At 40.5% G+C, this 14,635-nt stretch overlaps 1 protein-coding gene across 2 annotated transcripts in view; it reads left to right on the top strand.

Annotated features, from left to right (window-relative positions):
* MLLT10 (MLLT10 histone lysine methyltransferase DOT1L cofactor) overlaps positions 1 to 14,635 on the top strand; it is a 120,578-nt gene that overhangs the window by 44,148 nt on the left and 61,795 nt on the right. The window contains exons 3-5 of one of the 2 annotated variants that reach the window (XM_042471912.1): positions 3,475 to 3,570; positions 10,737 to 10,992; positions 13,875 to 14,444. In XM_042471912.1, coding sequence (XP_042327846.1) covers positions 3,475 to 3,570; positions 10,737 to 10,992; positions 13,875 to 14,444 — 922 coding nt within the window. Of the gene's footprint in view, positions 1 to 3,474; positions 3,571 to 5,298; positions 8,501 to 10,736; positions 10,993 to 13,874; positions 14,445 to 14,635 lie in introns of those variants that run through there. The other variant, XM_042471913.1, reaches the window with a different exon arrangement.

Below are 14,635 nucleotides of genomic sequence, written 5' to 3'. Positions count from 1 at the left end.
TTGCCCAAAGTCACCTAGGGGGTTTCATGGGAATTGAACCCTATAGGCATAAACATTTAATTTTAACAATTTAATTTTAATTTAATTTTAAACATTTAATTTTAGAATGGTTTTATTTATTTTATTTTAGAATAATAAATAATAAATAGTTTATGGTTAACTAAAATTAAGCTGAGAATTGAACCCTAGTTTCCAGAGTAGTAGTCCAACACTTAAACCACTTCACCACTCTGGCGCCTGTTCTACTTCATGATTAGAAAGTGTGAATTCTTTTTGTACAATATTGCCAAAATCCGACCATATCTCTCCGCCTCTACTGCCAAGATCCTGGTCCATGCCCTAGTGGTCTCACGACTTGATTACTGTAATGTCCTCCTGGCTGGGCTTCCTCTTTCTCACCTCCGTCCTTTAATCTCTGTTCAGCATTCAGCTGCACGCATTATCACTTCCACCCACCGCGCTGACCACATCTCTCCTGTGTTGGCATCCCTTCACTGGCTCCCCCTCCCTTTCCGCATTCAGTATAAGCTCCTGCTGTCGACATTTAAAGCCCTCCATGGACTGGCCCCTCCTTACTTATCAGACCTTCTTTCTCCTCACCTTCCCACCAGGGCCCTCCGTTCTGGTAGTCAAGGTCTGCTGTCCCAGCCCAGAATTTCCTCTGCCCCATCCCGGATTCGCCCCTTTTCACTTGCTGCCCCTCACTCCTGGAACCTTCTTCCCCCACAAGCAAGAGCCATCACTTCTTTAACCAGCTTCAAAATGGAGTTGAAAACCATCCTGTTCAGAGAAGCCTTCCCAGGCATTGCTTAATTGTCGCTTACTATTTGATGTTCTTTTGGTGCCTATCAAACCATTTCCTGTATTGCTATGCACTGTATATGCATTATCCTACTTGAGAGTATGTATTTTCCCTGGAAAAATGATTAACCATCCATTATGAAGCCAACCCCTCCCTCCAGTCCATCTGCCTTGGTCCAGGCCTTGGCGGTAGAGAGGAACTGCTGGACCTCTTACCCTTTCCTGCACCACTCCCTTCTCCTTCTGTGTCATGTCTTTTTAGTAAGCCCAAGGGCAGGGATCCGTCTAACTAAAAAGATTGCATGTACAGTGCTGTGTAAATTTACAGCGCTTCATAAATAAAGGTTAATAATAATAATAATAATAATAATAATAATAATTTTCTCTTTCTAGCTTGTTTGCCAATTATATTTTGACAGCTTGTTACATTGAATTCCATTATAGTGGCAGTGGCTGTGGCTGTTCATGTTTCTCTTCTCTTCTTTCGGAATTAAAGATGAGTATACCTCAGTTAACAAAGTTGATTTGTTTCTTGGCTTTACATCTTTAAGAGAAACTTTGGCACCAGAAGTAGAAATAACATGGAAATATTAGGGACAGGTTTTTTTTTACACCACAAAAAAGAAGAGCAGCTCAACATGTTTCAGCAAACAACTTTTACTCTTCTAGACACTGCTTGAAAGAGTCTTCCAAAATGCATCTTATCATTATTTTATTTCTTTCAACAGCTGTCACTTTTCTTTTGATTTTCATTTTAGTGGTTAAACTTACTGATCCATGCTATTTCAACAAGACAGGGTAACTTGTTAGGCAAGCTCCTTTACCCTTTTTTTTCAGTTTAGCTCTTAAAACATGTTCAGTTTTGCTCTTAAAACATATTCTGGTGGAGGCAACAAGATAGTGGCTTAAATTTTAATAATGATCCTGAAGTTTTATTGTAAATGTATGTTGTTATATGCTTAATAAAGGTTGACTGACTGACTGACTGACAAGGTCATTGTCAGTCAGGAAAAAAAACAGGTTCAGTAAGTGATTCTGTAGGCAGCTATTTCCCTTGCCTACTGTATGTAAGCACATTCAACTACAATAGAATCATCTAGGTCTCAAACAGACAGGGCAAATGGAGCAGACAGATCACTGCAGGATCGCAACATCCATGTGTCTTGCCTTGATCTGGGCTGCTGCTGCAGTCCTAAGGTGGCTGCCGAAAAGGAGCGGTTTTTGTCCGCTCCTTTTTGGCCCGAATTCTGGGTTAGGGCGGGTTTGGGGCATACATACGTCGTGTAAAGGCCACGCCCCCAATGCAACCCGATGGTGGACCTTTTGGCCCATCTGTTTCAGGCCCTAGAGAAGAATCACATTCTTTCTCAGGTCAAGCTTTACTGCACTGTTTACTGAAGACACACTGCTACAACCCAGCACTTGAAAGCCTTTCTTTCTTCAGTCCCCTTTCACTTTCCTCCAAATGCCATTGCTGCAAGCCCCCCAAACAAAACAAAACACCTTCAAGCTGGAAAGAAGACAATAAATGGTGTGTGGCTGGGCTAGGATCCCATAAAAAGACTTTGTAAAAAGGAGCTTGTTTGTCAGCGTTGTTAACTGAGGAATGCCGTATTAAAGTAAATAGGAATTCTTCTGATAATATATATTTTGTAACATAGGGAATCAGTCATACACCCAAATGTGAAATTTATCATTCTTCTATGTGATCTCTGTGTATTACACAAATGGGTTATCCTGTGCCTGTACAGTTCATCTTCAGAACCTTCTAGAACTGTTACATAAGTGTCTTGGCAGTGGCCACCCACTCTCCAAGCGTCCTACCAGCTCGGTTCCTGCCTAGACCTCAGTTCCTTTTTGTCTACAGCAGCAGCACTAAATATTAAACATAACACTAAATATTATGTTGTAATCATCCCCTTCCCTTTCTTCCTCTTACCACAAAGAGATCAGAAGTTTCTTCTTCAAATTTTGTTTAACATTTTGTCCAAACCCATATTAATGGTTAAGCTTAATAATTATTTATGAAATAACACAGCTTTGTAAAGCATAATTTGAATGTGGAGTTGTTTTAGGACACTGTAGTCAGAACTACCCACGGTTTGTTGAGGTTTGAACATCATGCCAACTTGGAGCTACCATTTGGAGACAAAGCATTATTTTTTCACCTCTTGCAGAACTTTGGAAAAGACTAAGTAATTATACAGATTCTTCTCTCATCTTCCCACTCTCCTTATACTGCTAGAGACATCTAAGTAGGAGGAAGAAGTATTACAGGCGTGTGCTGTTTCTCATATTCTTTGAATCCCTGCAGATGGTACAAGACTCTGTTCTTCTCCCATGTGCATTGAATGTGCCAAGGGAATAAAAGAGGCACTAGTAGCAACTATTGTACAGATAACTGATGTGAAAATATGTCAAACCAATACACAAATAAATAAACAAACATATAGATACTTTTATAAAATGTTATACAAAACTGCATTTAACATTACATCTTGTGGGAACTGCATTAAATATAATGCCCATTGTTTCCTATACAGTATATCTGAAAATCATCTAGCACTGTAACATCAATTCATGTTACATTTTAAAATGGCAAAAATCATTTTTCATAATCCTAATGATGGTAAATCTAATGTTTCATTTTATTTTGCTTTCCTGGTTTTTTAGAAATATAAAGAAAAGGACAAACATAAACAAAAACATAAGAAGCAACCAGATTCATCGCCATGTTTAGTTCCATCTCTCACTGTAACTACAGAGAAAGTAAGTAAATTTTTCCAACATCTTTTGTTTTACTTATGTTTCTATTCTTGATTTATGTTTACAGAGTGGGATTTTCTGCTGTTTCCAAACTACTTACTCCATTTTTACTATGTCTAGTTTCCCTTGGCTCAATCTTTTTATATTCCATAGTCCTTATTTTATGTGTGATGCTGCTTTGGATAGCATTTGATTTTTGAGCATGTTTATTACTTGCCTTGTCATTTTTCCCTGCCCTTAGCTATTCTTGCAAATGTGTTTTCCTTTAGTTTCTGCCTATCTCTCTGTTAGTGCTCTTATCCTGCCAGTGTATCACTTGGGATTTCTCATCATAGATTTTTCTAGGTGAGGGTGTTACACAAGGAGACCATCTACACATCCCTGTGCTCAGTGCTAACAAGTGTTAGCTATGATGTCACTGCTGTTCCTTTACTTTAGCGACAATCACCCCTACTGCTGCTGCTCAGTAGTTGTTTTCCGATGTCCTCTTCCCTCCATCCATTATTATTGAATTGGTTGTTTCCCTACCTGTCTCCTCCTTCCTCCCTCCTTTTCCCTTCCCCCCTCATGTCCTTCTTTCTTTTAGTTTCTCATCTGTCCTCATCGGCTGCCTAGTGGTCTCCATTGGGGGAGGGGTCTGGTGTCCCTCATCCTCCCTCCCTGCTGCCCTTCCACCCAATCTTGGTGGTGGCAGCAGTGCCCTCTTGCCTAATACCTTATTGACCGTCCAGTGCTTGCCTTCCATCCTTTTGACCTCCGTTGTGTCTTTGCATCTTATAGCAATAAAAATGTTAAACAATACAGTTTTAATGGTGTGTGTGTGTATGTGTGTTGTGTGTGTAAATAAAATTCAAACATTAAAACACAGTTAGACTAACCAAGGATATTTAAATATAGTTTTTAATGAGAAAATGTGTCAATTTCTCTCACCTTTGGTTCCTAGTAGTATATTTTATCTTATTTAGCAATGAAGAATATAAATTAAGAGATTGCATACAAGTAGCCATGTTTTATTCCTGTACAAATTACCCAAAGAACAGGTGGGGGGACTGGAGGCTCCCTACCAACTGTCAGCGTTATTTCAAATGTTGGGGAAATTAGCTTTTTCAAGAGTCTTAGGTAACCTTTGGGCTATGTGTACCAGTTCATACCAATATTAACAGAGTGGAGACTCCAGGTCTTCGATGAATTAAGAAAGTTTTATTTAGAAGAATGCAGGGTGCAATCACACACACACACACACACACACACACACACACACACACACACACAAGATACAGAGCATACAGAGCTAACTGAAGTGGAAAAATGGAAATGGGACAGTGGAGTTCATATGAGTTTGCAGTGGGGTTATATTTACCTGTCTGAGGAGAAGACCATGGAAGGCTGGAGTGGCACAGAGTGGTAGGTCTGAGGGCAGCACAGAACTATATCTCTGCGGACTCTGGTTCAGATTCCATCTCCTCCATGTCAAGAGGTTATCTGCTACTCTGCTACCCCACCCTCTTACTCACCTTCTCAGTATCAAGGTAGATCTACCTCAATCTTGTCAGTCTGTCCAACAAAAGCTGTTGCCTGACCTACAATATTTTTCTCCATTACTGACTTTATTAGCCATTGGCTCAGACACCTCATCTTCTGGCATTCCTGTCTGTAGGTTGCCCTCTTGTCATCTTGTCAAAAACAAATCTTCATCATCTACTAATGATATTAGGGCGTTCTTGAAACAAATGCTCTGAATGGCAAATCCACTTGAGTTGGAAGTCAAACATCAAGAGGTAAAGCCGATGGGATTCTGTTTACAAATGGATTCAGATAAAGATCCTCACTCTGCCATCCATTCCTTTCCTGCCATCTCTTCTCAAGATCTCAAAGCATTCTTGGATGACCCCATTGACAATATCGTCAATCTAGAAAGATTGGCAACCTTTTTTAGGGTTGTGGATTCGGAATCGGAGTGGCTCCTGGAACATGTGGAGCCAAAGTTGGTGGTGATTGAGGCATCTCAGACTAGATCCCTTCATTCCACTCCCTGACAAAGAGAATTTCAAATTATATTTAATGGTGAAGAAATTCTACTCATCATCATCGTAAGGTTTATGTATTGCAAATTACAAAGCCTGCATGGGAGCTTATCAGTAGAACCTGTGGGTTTGATAAGCTTTCAGATGAGGAGAAATGCCTAGCCAATGCCCTGCAAGCCAAAGCTTATTCATTAGAAGGACAACAAGTTAATTTGGCATGCTATGTTCGCGTCATTTCTTTTACCAAGGCAGCTCTATCCATCTTGAGCTCAAGTTAAACATGTACTTTAATTACTCCTGTCTTTTTTGGATTCAGGCCTGTCCTTGTCCATGTTGAAGTGTTACCTGGCAGACATCACTTCCTGTTTTCTGCTTGTTGTTTCCCTTTCTGCTTCCAGTATCCAGTGGTGGAAATATTTCTGAAGAGGTACATAAATCAGCACCCTCAAGTGTTGGGTCCGACTTCTGCTTGGGGCCTAGAGCTTGCACTGTCCCAGTTACCCAAGAAGTCCTTTGAACCAATGGCACCCTGTAATCCTAGACTATTTGTCACCATCACCTCTACTAGGAGGGCAGGTTAATTATGTGCACTGTGTGTTGATCAACCTTTCTGTGTTTTCATCGAGATAAGGTTGTCCTCTATTTCGATATTTTCTTTCTTTCAAAGATCGTGTCTTTGTTTCACCTGAATCAGGACATTGTTTTGCTATCATTCATGAAAAACCCTACATCAGGTTTTGAATGAGTTTTGCATTCATTTGATATTTGTAATGCTCTTGCCTTCTTTGTGGTCCAGAATTTGAGAAAGAGTACATGACGGTTTGTTTGGCACTTGGATTTGAAGCTAGGCCAACCTGCTTATTGAAGTGGGTGGTTTCAGTAATTCTGCCTTGCCTATGAACTGGCTAAAAATAATAATCAGAGTAGTAGCTGCTTTTTCTGCCTTCCTGAGTGGTATATTACTGGGCAATGTATGCAGGGCTGTGGTCACAACCGTTGACCTTCATAACACACTACTGTCTGGGTGCTCATTCCAGAACTTATGCAACCTTTGCCTTGCCTTCTGGCGCATCACTGCGCGTACAGCTCAGGTCGCCCTCAGCCATATGGCATCTACAACATATGTCATGCCGTGGGCCCGCCTCTGGATGCGTCCCTTCCAGTCATGACTCCTCTCAGTCTTCAACTCTGCCTTTGATGACCCACGGAGGTGGATCACTGTCCCAAAGCCTGTCGCCCGCTCTCTCCGCTGGTGGCTCAACCCACACAATGTCTTGGTGGGCGTTCCCTTTGTGCCACCACAACCACAGACCTCACTGACCACTGATGCCTCAAACATGGGCTGGGGAGCCCATTTCGACAACCTCTCTGTCCACAGGAGATGGTCTCCCAAAGAACTCCAATTCCACATCAACGCTCTCGAGATGTTGGTGGTACAGAAAGCACTGAAGGCCTTCAAGCCCTCCCTGCGGAACCAGGCTGTCTTCCTCCTCACGGACAACATGACTGTGATGTATTACATCAACGAGCAAGGCGGTACCAGGTCGACTACTCTTCTCAGCCTCACCCTTCAAATTTGGAACTGGTGCAGCCGAAAATGGATCACCTTGCAAGCCATACACCTCCCTGGAGAGGAGAACGAGCTTGCAGACAACTGAATCTTCAGGTTATCCTCTGCCTATTCTCTCTGTGGGGAATGCCGGACGTTGACCTTTTTGCCTCTCATCTCAACACTCATTGTGACCACTTCTGTTCCAGGATCCCTTCACCTCGGTTCTAAGGGGATGCCTTCCTCTTCCAGTGGTCCGGCAAAAAGTTCTACTCCTTCCCCCCATTTCCTCTGATCAACAGAGTGGTAGCAGAGCTACGCACAGACAGATCGGACACGATCCTGATCACCCCATGGTGGCTGAGACAGCTGTGGCTCGCCCCCTCCTTCATCTCTCCAATGACTGATTCCGGCCTCTGCCACTCCGTCCCGACCTCCTGATCCTTCACGACAGTCGGGTTTGCCACCCCAACGTGGACACTCTCAGTCTCGTGGCGTGAAGGATCCAGCCTTGACTCAGCTCTCAGTACCGGTCCGAGAAATCATCCTGGCTTCTCGAAAGCCTTCCACCCAGTGCTCTTATGCCCTTAAGTGGGCTAAATTTTTGACTTTGCTGTCCTCAACGGGGCTCACCTCTTTGCAAGTCAATGTCTCAGTTATTTTGGACTTCCTCCACCACCTCGCAGCATTTGGACTTTCCATTTCATCCCTAAAATGCTACCTTGCGGCCATCTGTGCCCGCTACCAATTCTCCACCTGCCCATCCTTCACTGACCCACTCGTGAAGAAATTCTTCAAGGGTCTTGCCAACCTGAGACTGCCGGCAGTGATCCCTATCCCTGCTTGGGACCTCCAGCTCATCTTGGCAGCACTCACTACCTCACCCTTTGAACCTCTGGCTTCCTGTGACCTCAGGCTCCACACCTGGAAGACAGCCTTCTTGGTAACCATCACCTCAGCATGACAGGAGAGTGAAATTTGTGCCCTCCATACGGACACACCATACCTGAATTTTTTTTAACGACAAGTCTCGTCGTTTCCCCAGACTTTTCGGTCTGCTACTCCAACCCCAAAATGTGGCTTCCAGTGACTCCTCAATGTTTCTCCAAATGGGTGACTTCTGCAATCCTTCTCTTTTATGAGATTTTTGAGAAGACTCCGCCTGCTCAAATTTGAGCACACTCCACCAGGGTGGTAGCCTCATCTTTAGCCTTCCTCTCCACAATTCCCTTGGAGGCCATTTGCAAGGCTGCAGTATGTTCACAACCTCTGACCTTTATCAAGCACTACAGACTTGATACCAGACACCGACGTGAAGCAGCCTTTGGCAGAGCTGTTCTCCCTTCTGCAATGCACTAAGGTTAGTTGGAACCTTTCAAATAACTGACACTCACACTGTTTTTCTGGTTTAATAATTTATTTATTGCCAGGACACTCCCTCCTCCACAGAGGATCAAACTTGCCAGTCTAATCCATTTGTGTGCTTCGCAGAGACCACGAAGAAGAAGGACAGGTTGCTTACCTGTAGCTGTAGTTCTTCGAGTGGTCATCTGCGAATCCACACAAATCCCTCCCATCCTCCCCTCTGTTTGTGTCCTTCTCTCTTCCTTGTCTGCTCTTACGGTGGACCTTTTGGAACTGAGAAAGGGCAGGAAGACATCCTGCCTATATAGAGGGTGGGCAGAGCTACTGCCAAAAAGTCTTCCCTAGCAATTCCAGTAGGATCCAGAAATGCTGTGCAGGCACAGAATAACCCATATGTGTGGATTCGCAGATGACCATTCGAAGAACTACAGTTACAGGTAAGCAACCTGTCCCTCTCCCTTTATCATCTGTATGTGTGGGTGCACACATGTGCATGCGTGCAACCTATAATAATAATGTTAGGACCCATACTTGTGGGATCGTGACCATTGCGAATTGGACAAAGTTATTATTTTGTGCCAGCTGTATGAAATGCTGCTTGGAGCATGAGAGCACAGAAGATCAGAGAAACCAATCAAATAGAATAGTAGTATACTGTAGTAGAATTATAGTATAGTACACTTGGTCAAATAGAACAGCATAGTGGTTTCTTATTTAAGAACCTAGTGAAGTAAATGCTTAGTAATAACCACACATTCTCTTCCAGATTGAACTAAGTAAATTAGAAAGTGTATGTTTGCCATGATTAGCTACTATTTTAGCGTAATCATTATTTTTTAATACCACACTCTTTAAGTGACAAAAGTATTTGTTGAAACTCCATGTACTTCAATCCTACTGCATTAGTAGTTGTGTATCTTATTCCGCAAAGTTGTTCTCTTTAATTCATATATTCTTCTTCTTTTTGGCATATTAGGAGGGCTGCTGCTACTACTACTATTGCTGCTGCCATCATCATCAGCAGCAGCATCCCCTAAAATTACTTACTGGAAACAGATCTCAAAATTTCTCTATTTAAAAATACTTACAATAACTCAGTTGTTGAAGTATAATCCTGCCAAAATTATGTACTTTAACCCTCCACAGAGGATCAAGCATAGTGACCTCCCCTCTTCTCTCTCTTCTTTCCCTTTCTGTCTCAGGTGCAGGTGCATATATGTATGATTCCCCCTCCTTTCCCCTGTAGTTCCTCTCATTTTCTCAAAAGCCATTTTTAGAGGTCGGGGACTCCCTCTGGAGAGTGTATGATGTGTCTCAGTGGGATACAGCTGAAAGAGAAAATTAGCCATCCGTGTGTGTGTGTGAGAATGAGAGAGACACCATTTTATGTGTCTTTATAAGCTATTCAGATCCTTACCCATAGATCTACATTTTATCAGGTCATACGTGGAATATTTAGTTGTCTCTGTATCTTCACTACTTAAGCATTATGTTTAAGATTATTGTTGAAAATTGCCTTCTGTTTTTTCTCTCTTATATTACCAAACGCCTATTCCAGTTGAGTCATTGTTTTAGATACCACAATGCAGTGCTGTTAAGATATCACACATGTATTGATGGATCTAAGTAAATATTAGTGTAAAACGTGTTTAACTGTATTTTATCATATTTTCTTATTTAAGACAGAGAATGTCTTTTATAAACAGGATGTCTGTTTCGTTTTAATTATTAAGACTATTTTGTGTTTTTTCATATAAGCAGATCTAAGGCAATAAATACTAATCTGGTAAACTAGTTGGTTAAATGTTTCCAAAGTATGGATATTTAACAGCTATAACTAGTCTTTGTAGAAGTCATTGACAAACAGTGTTAGTATTTAGTAAATAGAGATATCTTGATTAAATATAAGGGCATACCAATAAATGAACATTGTGTTCTTGCTGCAATCTGATGCTTACAAAATTGACAGCTGGTATCTGGTTGAATGTATTAGTTTTTTTAAAAAATATTTTCCTGTTAGTTAGTACTAAAAAAGCCAAGACTGTTTAATTATTTTCCATGGCAATTTTAAATTCTTATAAAGATTAGATTAAGATTTGCTTTTTTTACCTAGTTTTGAAATACTATGACACTTCTTTGTTTCTGAATTGAAATAATGTTCTATCTTTTGGAGTACAGTTAGATTTTTGTGGTCTAACTGCTTCTCTTAACATCCTCTTTCCCAATCCAAGACTTACACAAGCACTACCAACAACTCTGTGACTGGCTCACTGAAGAGACTTGAAGATACCACAGCTCGTTTTACAAATGCAAATTTTCAGGAAGTCTCTGCACATGCTTCAAGTAGCAAAGATGTTTCAGAGGCCAGAGGTTCAGAGAGCAAAGGCAAGAAGTTGATGGGTCATAATTCAGGTCAGAGGGGAAGAAAGCCTGGTGCTGGAAGGACTTCTGGAGCTACAGTGTCAGCAGCTTGTAATTTTCCACAAGGTATTATTCAAGAATATTATATTACTTACATGCTTGCTAGCAGTTACATTGGTTAAAAGCTTTACATTATTATTATTATTATTATTAACCTTTATTTATAAAGCGCTGTAAGTTTACACAGCGCTGTACATCAATTTTTTAGTCATTACAAACAATATACTTACCTGTCATGCCTCCAGAGCATCTTTGATACTCTTGAGACATATATTTAGTTGAGATTATATTAGACTTTCTATGTCTTAGTTTAGGAGGGGAAATAGAGTTCTACAGCTTTAAGAAAGACAAGGATTGTGGGAAATCCCCGGTTCTTATACTGTCTCCCTCTAGCTAGTTTCAGTTGTGTAGTAAGATTTCAGCCAAGTCAGATCTGGAGAGAGTATTTTCCTTTGACAAAGATAAAACCCACCAAGAAGAAAGAGCAAGGTACTTAAGAAGGACTATTGAGAAAAAGGAGATCAGTTTCATGTTTTGTGTTTATAACCAGTAAAGCTTTTGAAAACTTAAGAAATTTGTGGACAAGTCTTTTGTTCAGGCTGTGTCCCTAGGAGCCAGAGGCCTTACTACACCCAAAGTCCATAGCATTGCTCTTGGGACAAAACATTACCATATTCTGTATTTGAATATTACAAGCTGCATTATATGCTAATTTGAGATAGAATGTTTTGATGTTGTCAGTAAAGAAAGGAAACTGATATTTTTCATAAACTTAAAAATGGTGAATGCATATATTCAGAATAATGTCTAGTGGTAGAGATGTAAAATCTCCAGAAATTTGGCAGCAACTGTTTTCCTTCATTTTTTCCCAGAAAAATGGCAATTTTTAGAAAAAAATGCAACAAATACAGTATTAGCATTGTTTAGCTAATACATAAAATGTATTATGTATAATTTGGAATAACATAAAATTATTAAATGTACAGTTAATTCTTAAACTAATTACAAATTGAATTTACTTTTTAAATTTTCATTTTTTATTGCTACAAATTCTGGAACTGTAAGAAATGAATTGTTGCATTTGTTTAGTGTATGAAAAGTCGGCAATAATAAACATTTTATTTTGTTTTTAATTTGGGCCAAACAGTTCATATCCCTTCACATAATAGATGTAATATATGTAATAAATGTAATAATTAGTGGTTGTTACATATTGATACATATTGATATTGGTTACCGTTTCCAGTTCTTATTGCAACCCTATGTGTTGTATGCTGAATGGCCTGTTCAGGAGTCATGACATCTAAGCAGCCATACTGAGGATGTACTACATTAAATCTTTGCTTTCTTATGTATTGATGTCTCCTCTATTTCTGGGTTTTCTCATGACATAATATGTTGCAGTATCTAAATAAACCAGTTATGATTAGTACTAACAAATACACTACTACTTCCAGATACCCCCCCCCCCCCCTTTTTTTTTCCCCTTTGCGAAAAAGAGACAGAGGACTATATTTTAGTGTTGGCTGGAAAGGAATTTCCTCCCATCCACCAGTAGCTCACTTGGGGGCTCAAGAGACCCCCAATCTGGCCTTTCCACGGCACAAAAAAAGGCCGCAAAATTGGCTTCTTTTTGCAACACGGAAAGGACACCCTAGCTATGGCAATGGTGGCAGCTTTTTGTCGCTTCTTCAGCTCAGCGTGCCTACAGGTTGTGCTGAAGATGTGACGTGATGCTACCTGCCATGCCCCCACTCTGCCCTGATGCTGGCTTTTAGTGCCAGTCTGTTGAGACTGTTGCTTTCCATACTGATTCTACAGTATCTCTGTTCTCTAATACTGTATCTTTTCTTCTCCAGCATCTGCTGCCAGAGGTAGCTGCTTCATGCTATCTGCTGGTAAGACCAGCCCTGCTTTATTTAGAGTTATTCATGCTTAGGTCAGACCCATTGACAGAAATAAATTGAAATTAATCATGATGTACTTATCCAATGGAAAGCTCTACAACATTTGTCTAAAATAAGCATTTAGTATAGGTCTGGAATATACAGAAGGATTAGAAGTTAAATAAGAAAAATGATGAAAATATAATAACAGTTGTTCTTGGTCCTTTCCCTCTATATGGTGACCTTATTTTCTTATACTTCAAGATGCAAATCTATCTTTGGGAAATGAACTAGGAATACTTTCTTTCTAGTACTGTGGTTAACAGGTACTTTTATTGACAAACTTCTTTGGAAGGCTGTTCCTCATAGCTTTAGATCTGTTGTCAGGCATAGGTCCATCCAGTTCCATGGTTTCATTCTTCACAAAGCTACTGAAAACAATGAGATAGCATTAAGAGATCAGGGAACAGAAGAGTTTTCTACCTATTGCACTCTAGCATTTATCTTCTTTATTATCACTTTCTTGGGAAGAAAGAAAACAGTAATGCCTTATGCAACGTGGAAGAGGCCTAAATACTCTAAAGGCACGAGATCTTCATCTGATCCCTGATGCTAAGTAGGGTCAGCTCTGGTTAGTACCTGGATGGGAGACTGCCAATGAACGCTAAATGCTGTTGGCTATATTTCAGAAGGAGGAATTGACTAAACAATTTGTGTATTTTTTGCCTAAGAAAACCCTATGGAGTCATAGGTTTGCCATGAGTTGACAGATGACGAGTTCTTGTCTCTAAAATATAGCCTACATCACCTGGTATTAATTGGCAGTCTCCTGTTCAAGTGCTATCCAGGGCTACTTAGCTACCAAGATCAGATAGTATCTGATGTTTTAGGGTATCTAGGCACCCCCTTTTCTGGTGAAAAGATCAGGAACCAACCTAATACAGAATGAAAGAAAGATTTTCAGAATGCCAATGAAATATTGCTTTTAGAGTATTAATCTTGCACCTTTGCTAACATGTTTTAAATTGTATTTTAACCAACAACCCCCCCCCTTTCCTCCAGGCAGTTTTTTGGGAACTCCCAGCAGTACAAAGTCTTCTTCTGGAAGTTCAGTTCAGTCTCCCCAGGACTTTTTGAGTTTTACAGACTCAGATCTTCATAATGACAGCTATACTCATTCCCAGCAGACATTGTCAACCAAAGATGTACATAAAGGAGAGACTGGAGTTCAAGAAGAGGGTGTGACTTGTTTTACTTCCTTAATTGGTCTCCCTTCAACCTCCACTGTTGCTTCCCAGCCTAATATTTTTGACAGCTCACCTGGAGAGTTGGGTAATTCAAGCCTTACATCAACAGGATACAAACGTGTTCAATCCTCTGGGACAGAAGAAGAGACTGTAAAGGAAAAGAAGCGGAAAGGAAATAAGCAATGTAAACATGGGCCTGGTAGGCCCAAAGGAAATAAAAGTCAAGAGAATATTTCCCACCTATCTGTTTGTTCTGCTTCCCCAACATCATCTGTGGCATCTGCTGCAGGAAGTGTAACAAGCTCTAATTTGCAGAAATCTCCAACACTACTTAGGAATGGAAGTCTGCAGAGTCTCAGTGTTGGTTCCTCTCCTGTTGGTTCAGGTAGGCATTTGTGCTTTGGACAATAAGACAACTTTCAATATAGCTTCACCTTATATTATCACTTTGAAATTGGTTCTCACCAACTGCTCATGTATCCCAATTTGTTGCTTGCCAATTTTCATGAAATGCAAAGACTAGATTTTTGCAAATAGTTTAAAAATCAGTAGGAAATACTGTATAGTTAGCTGTTT

This window comes from Sceloporus undulatus, chromosome 6 (genome assembly GCF_019175285.1).
Source record: "Sceloporus undulatus isolate JIND9_A2432 ecotype Alabama chromosome 6, SceUnd_v1.1, whole genome shotgun sequence".
Taxonomy (NCBI): domain Eukaryota; kingdom Metazoa; phylum Chordata; class Lepidosauria; order Squamata; family Phrynosomatidae; genus Sceloporus; species Sceloporus undulatus.
The sequence above is the reverse complement of the archived record's forward strand: the minus strand, read 5'-3'. Positions and strand labels throughout refer to the sequence as shown.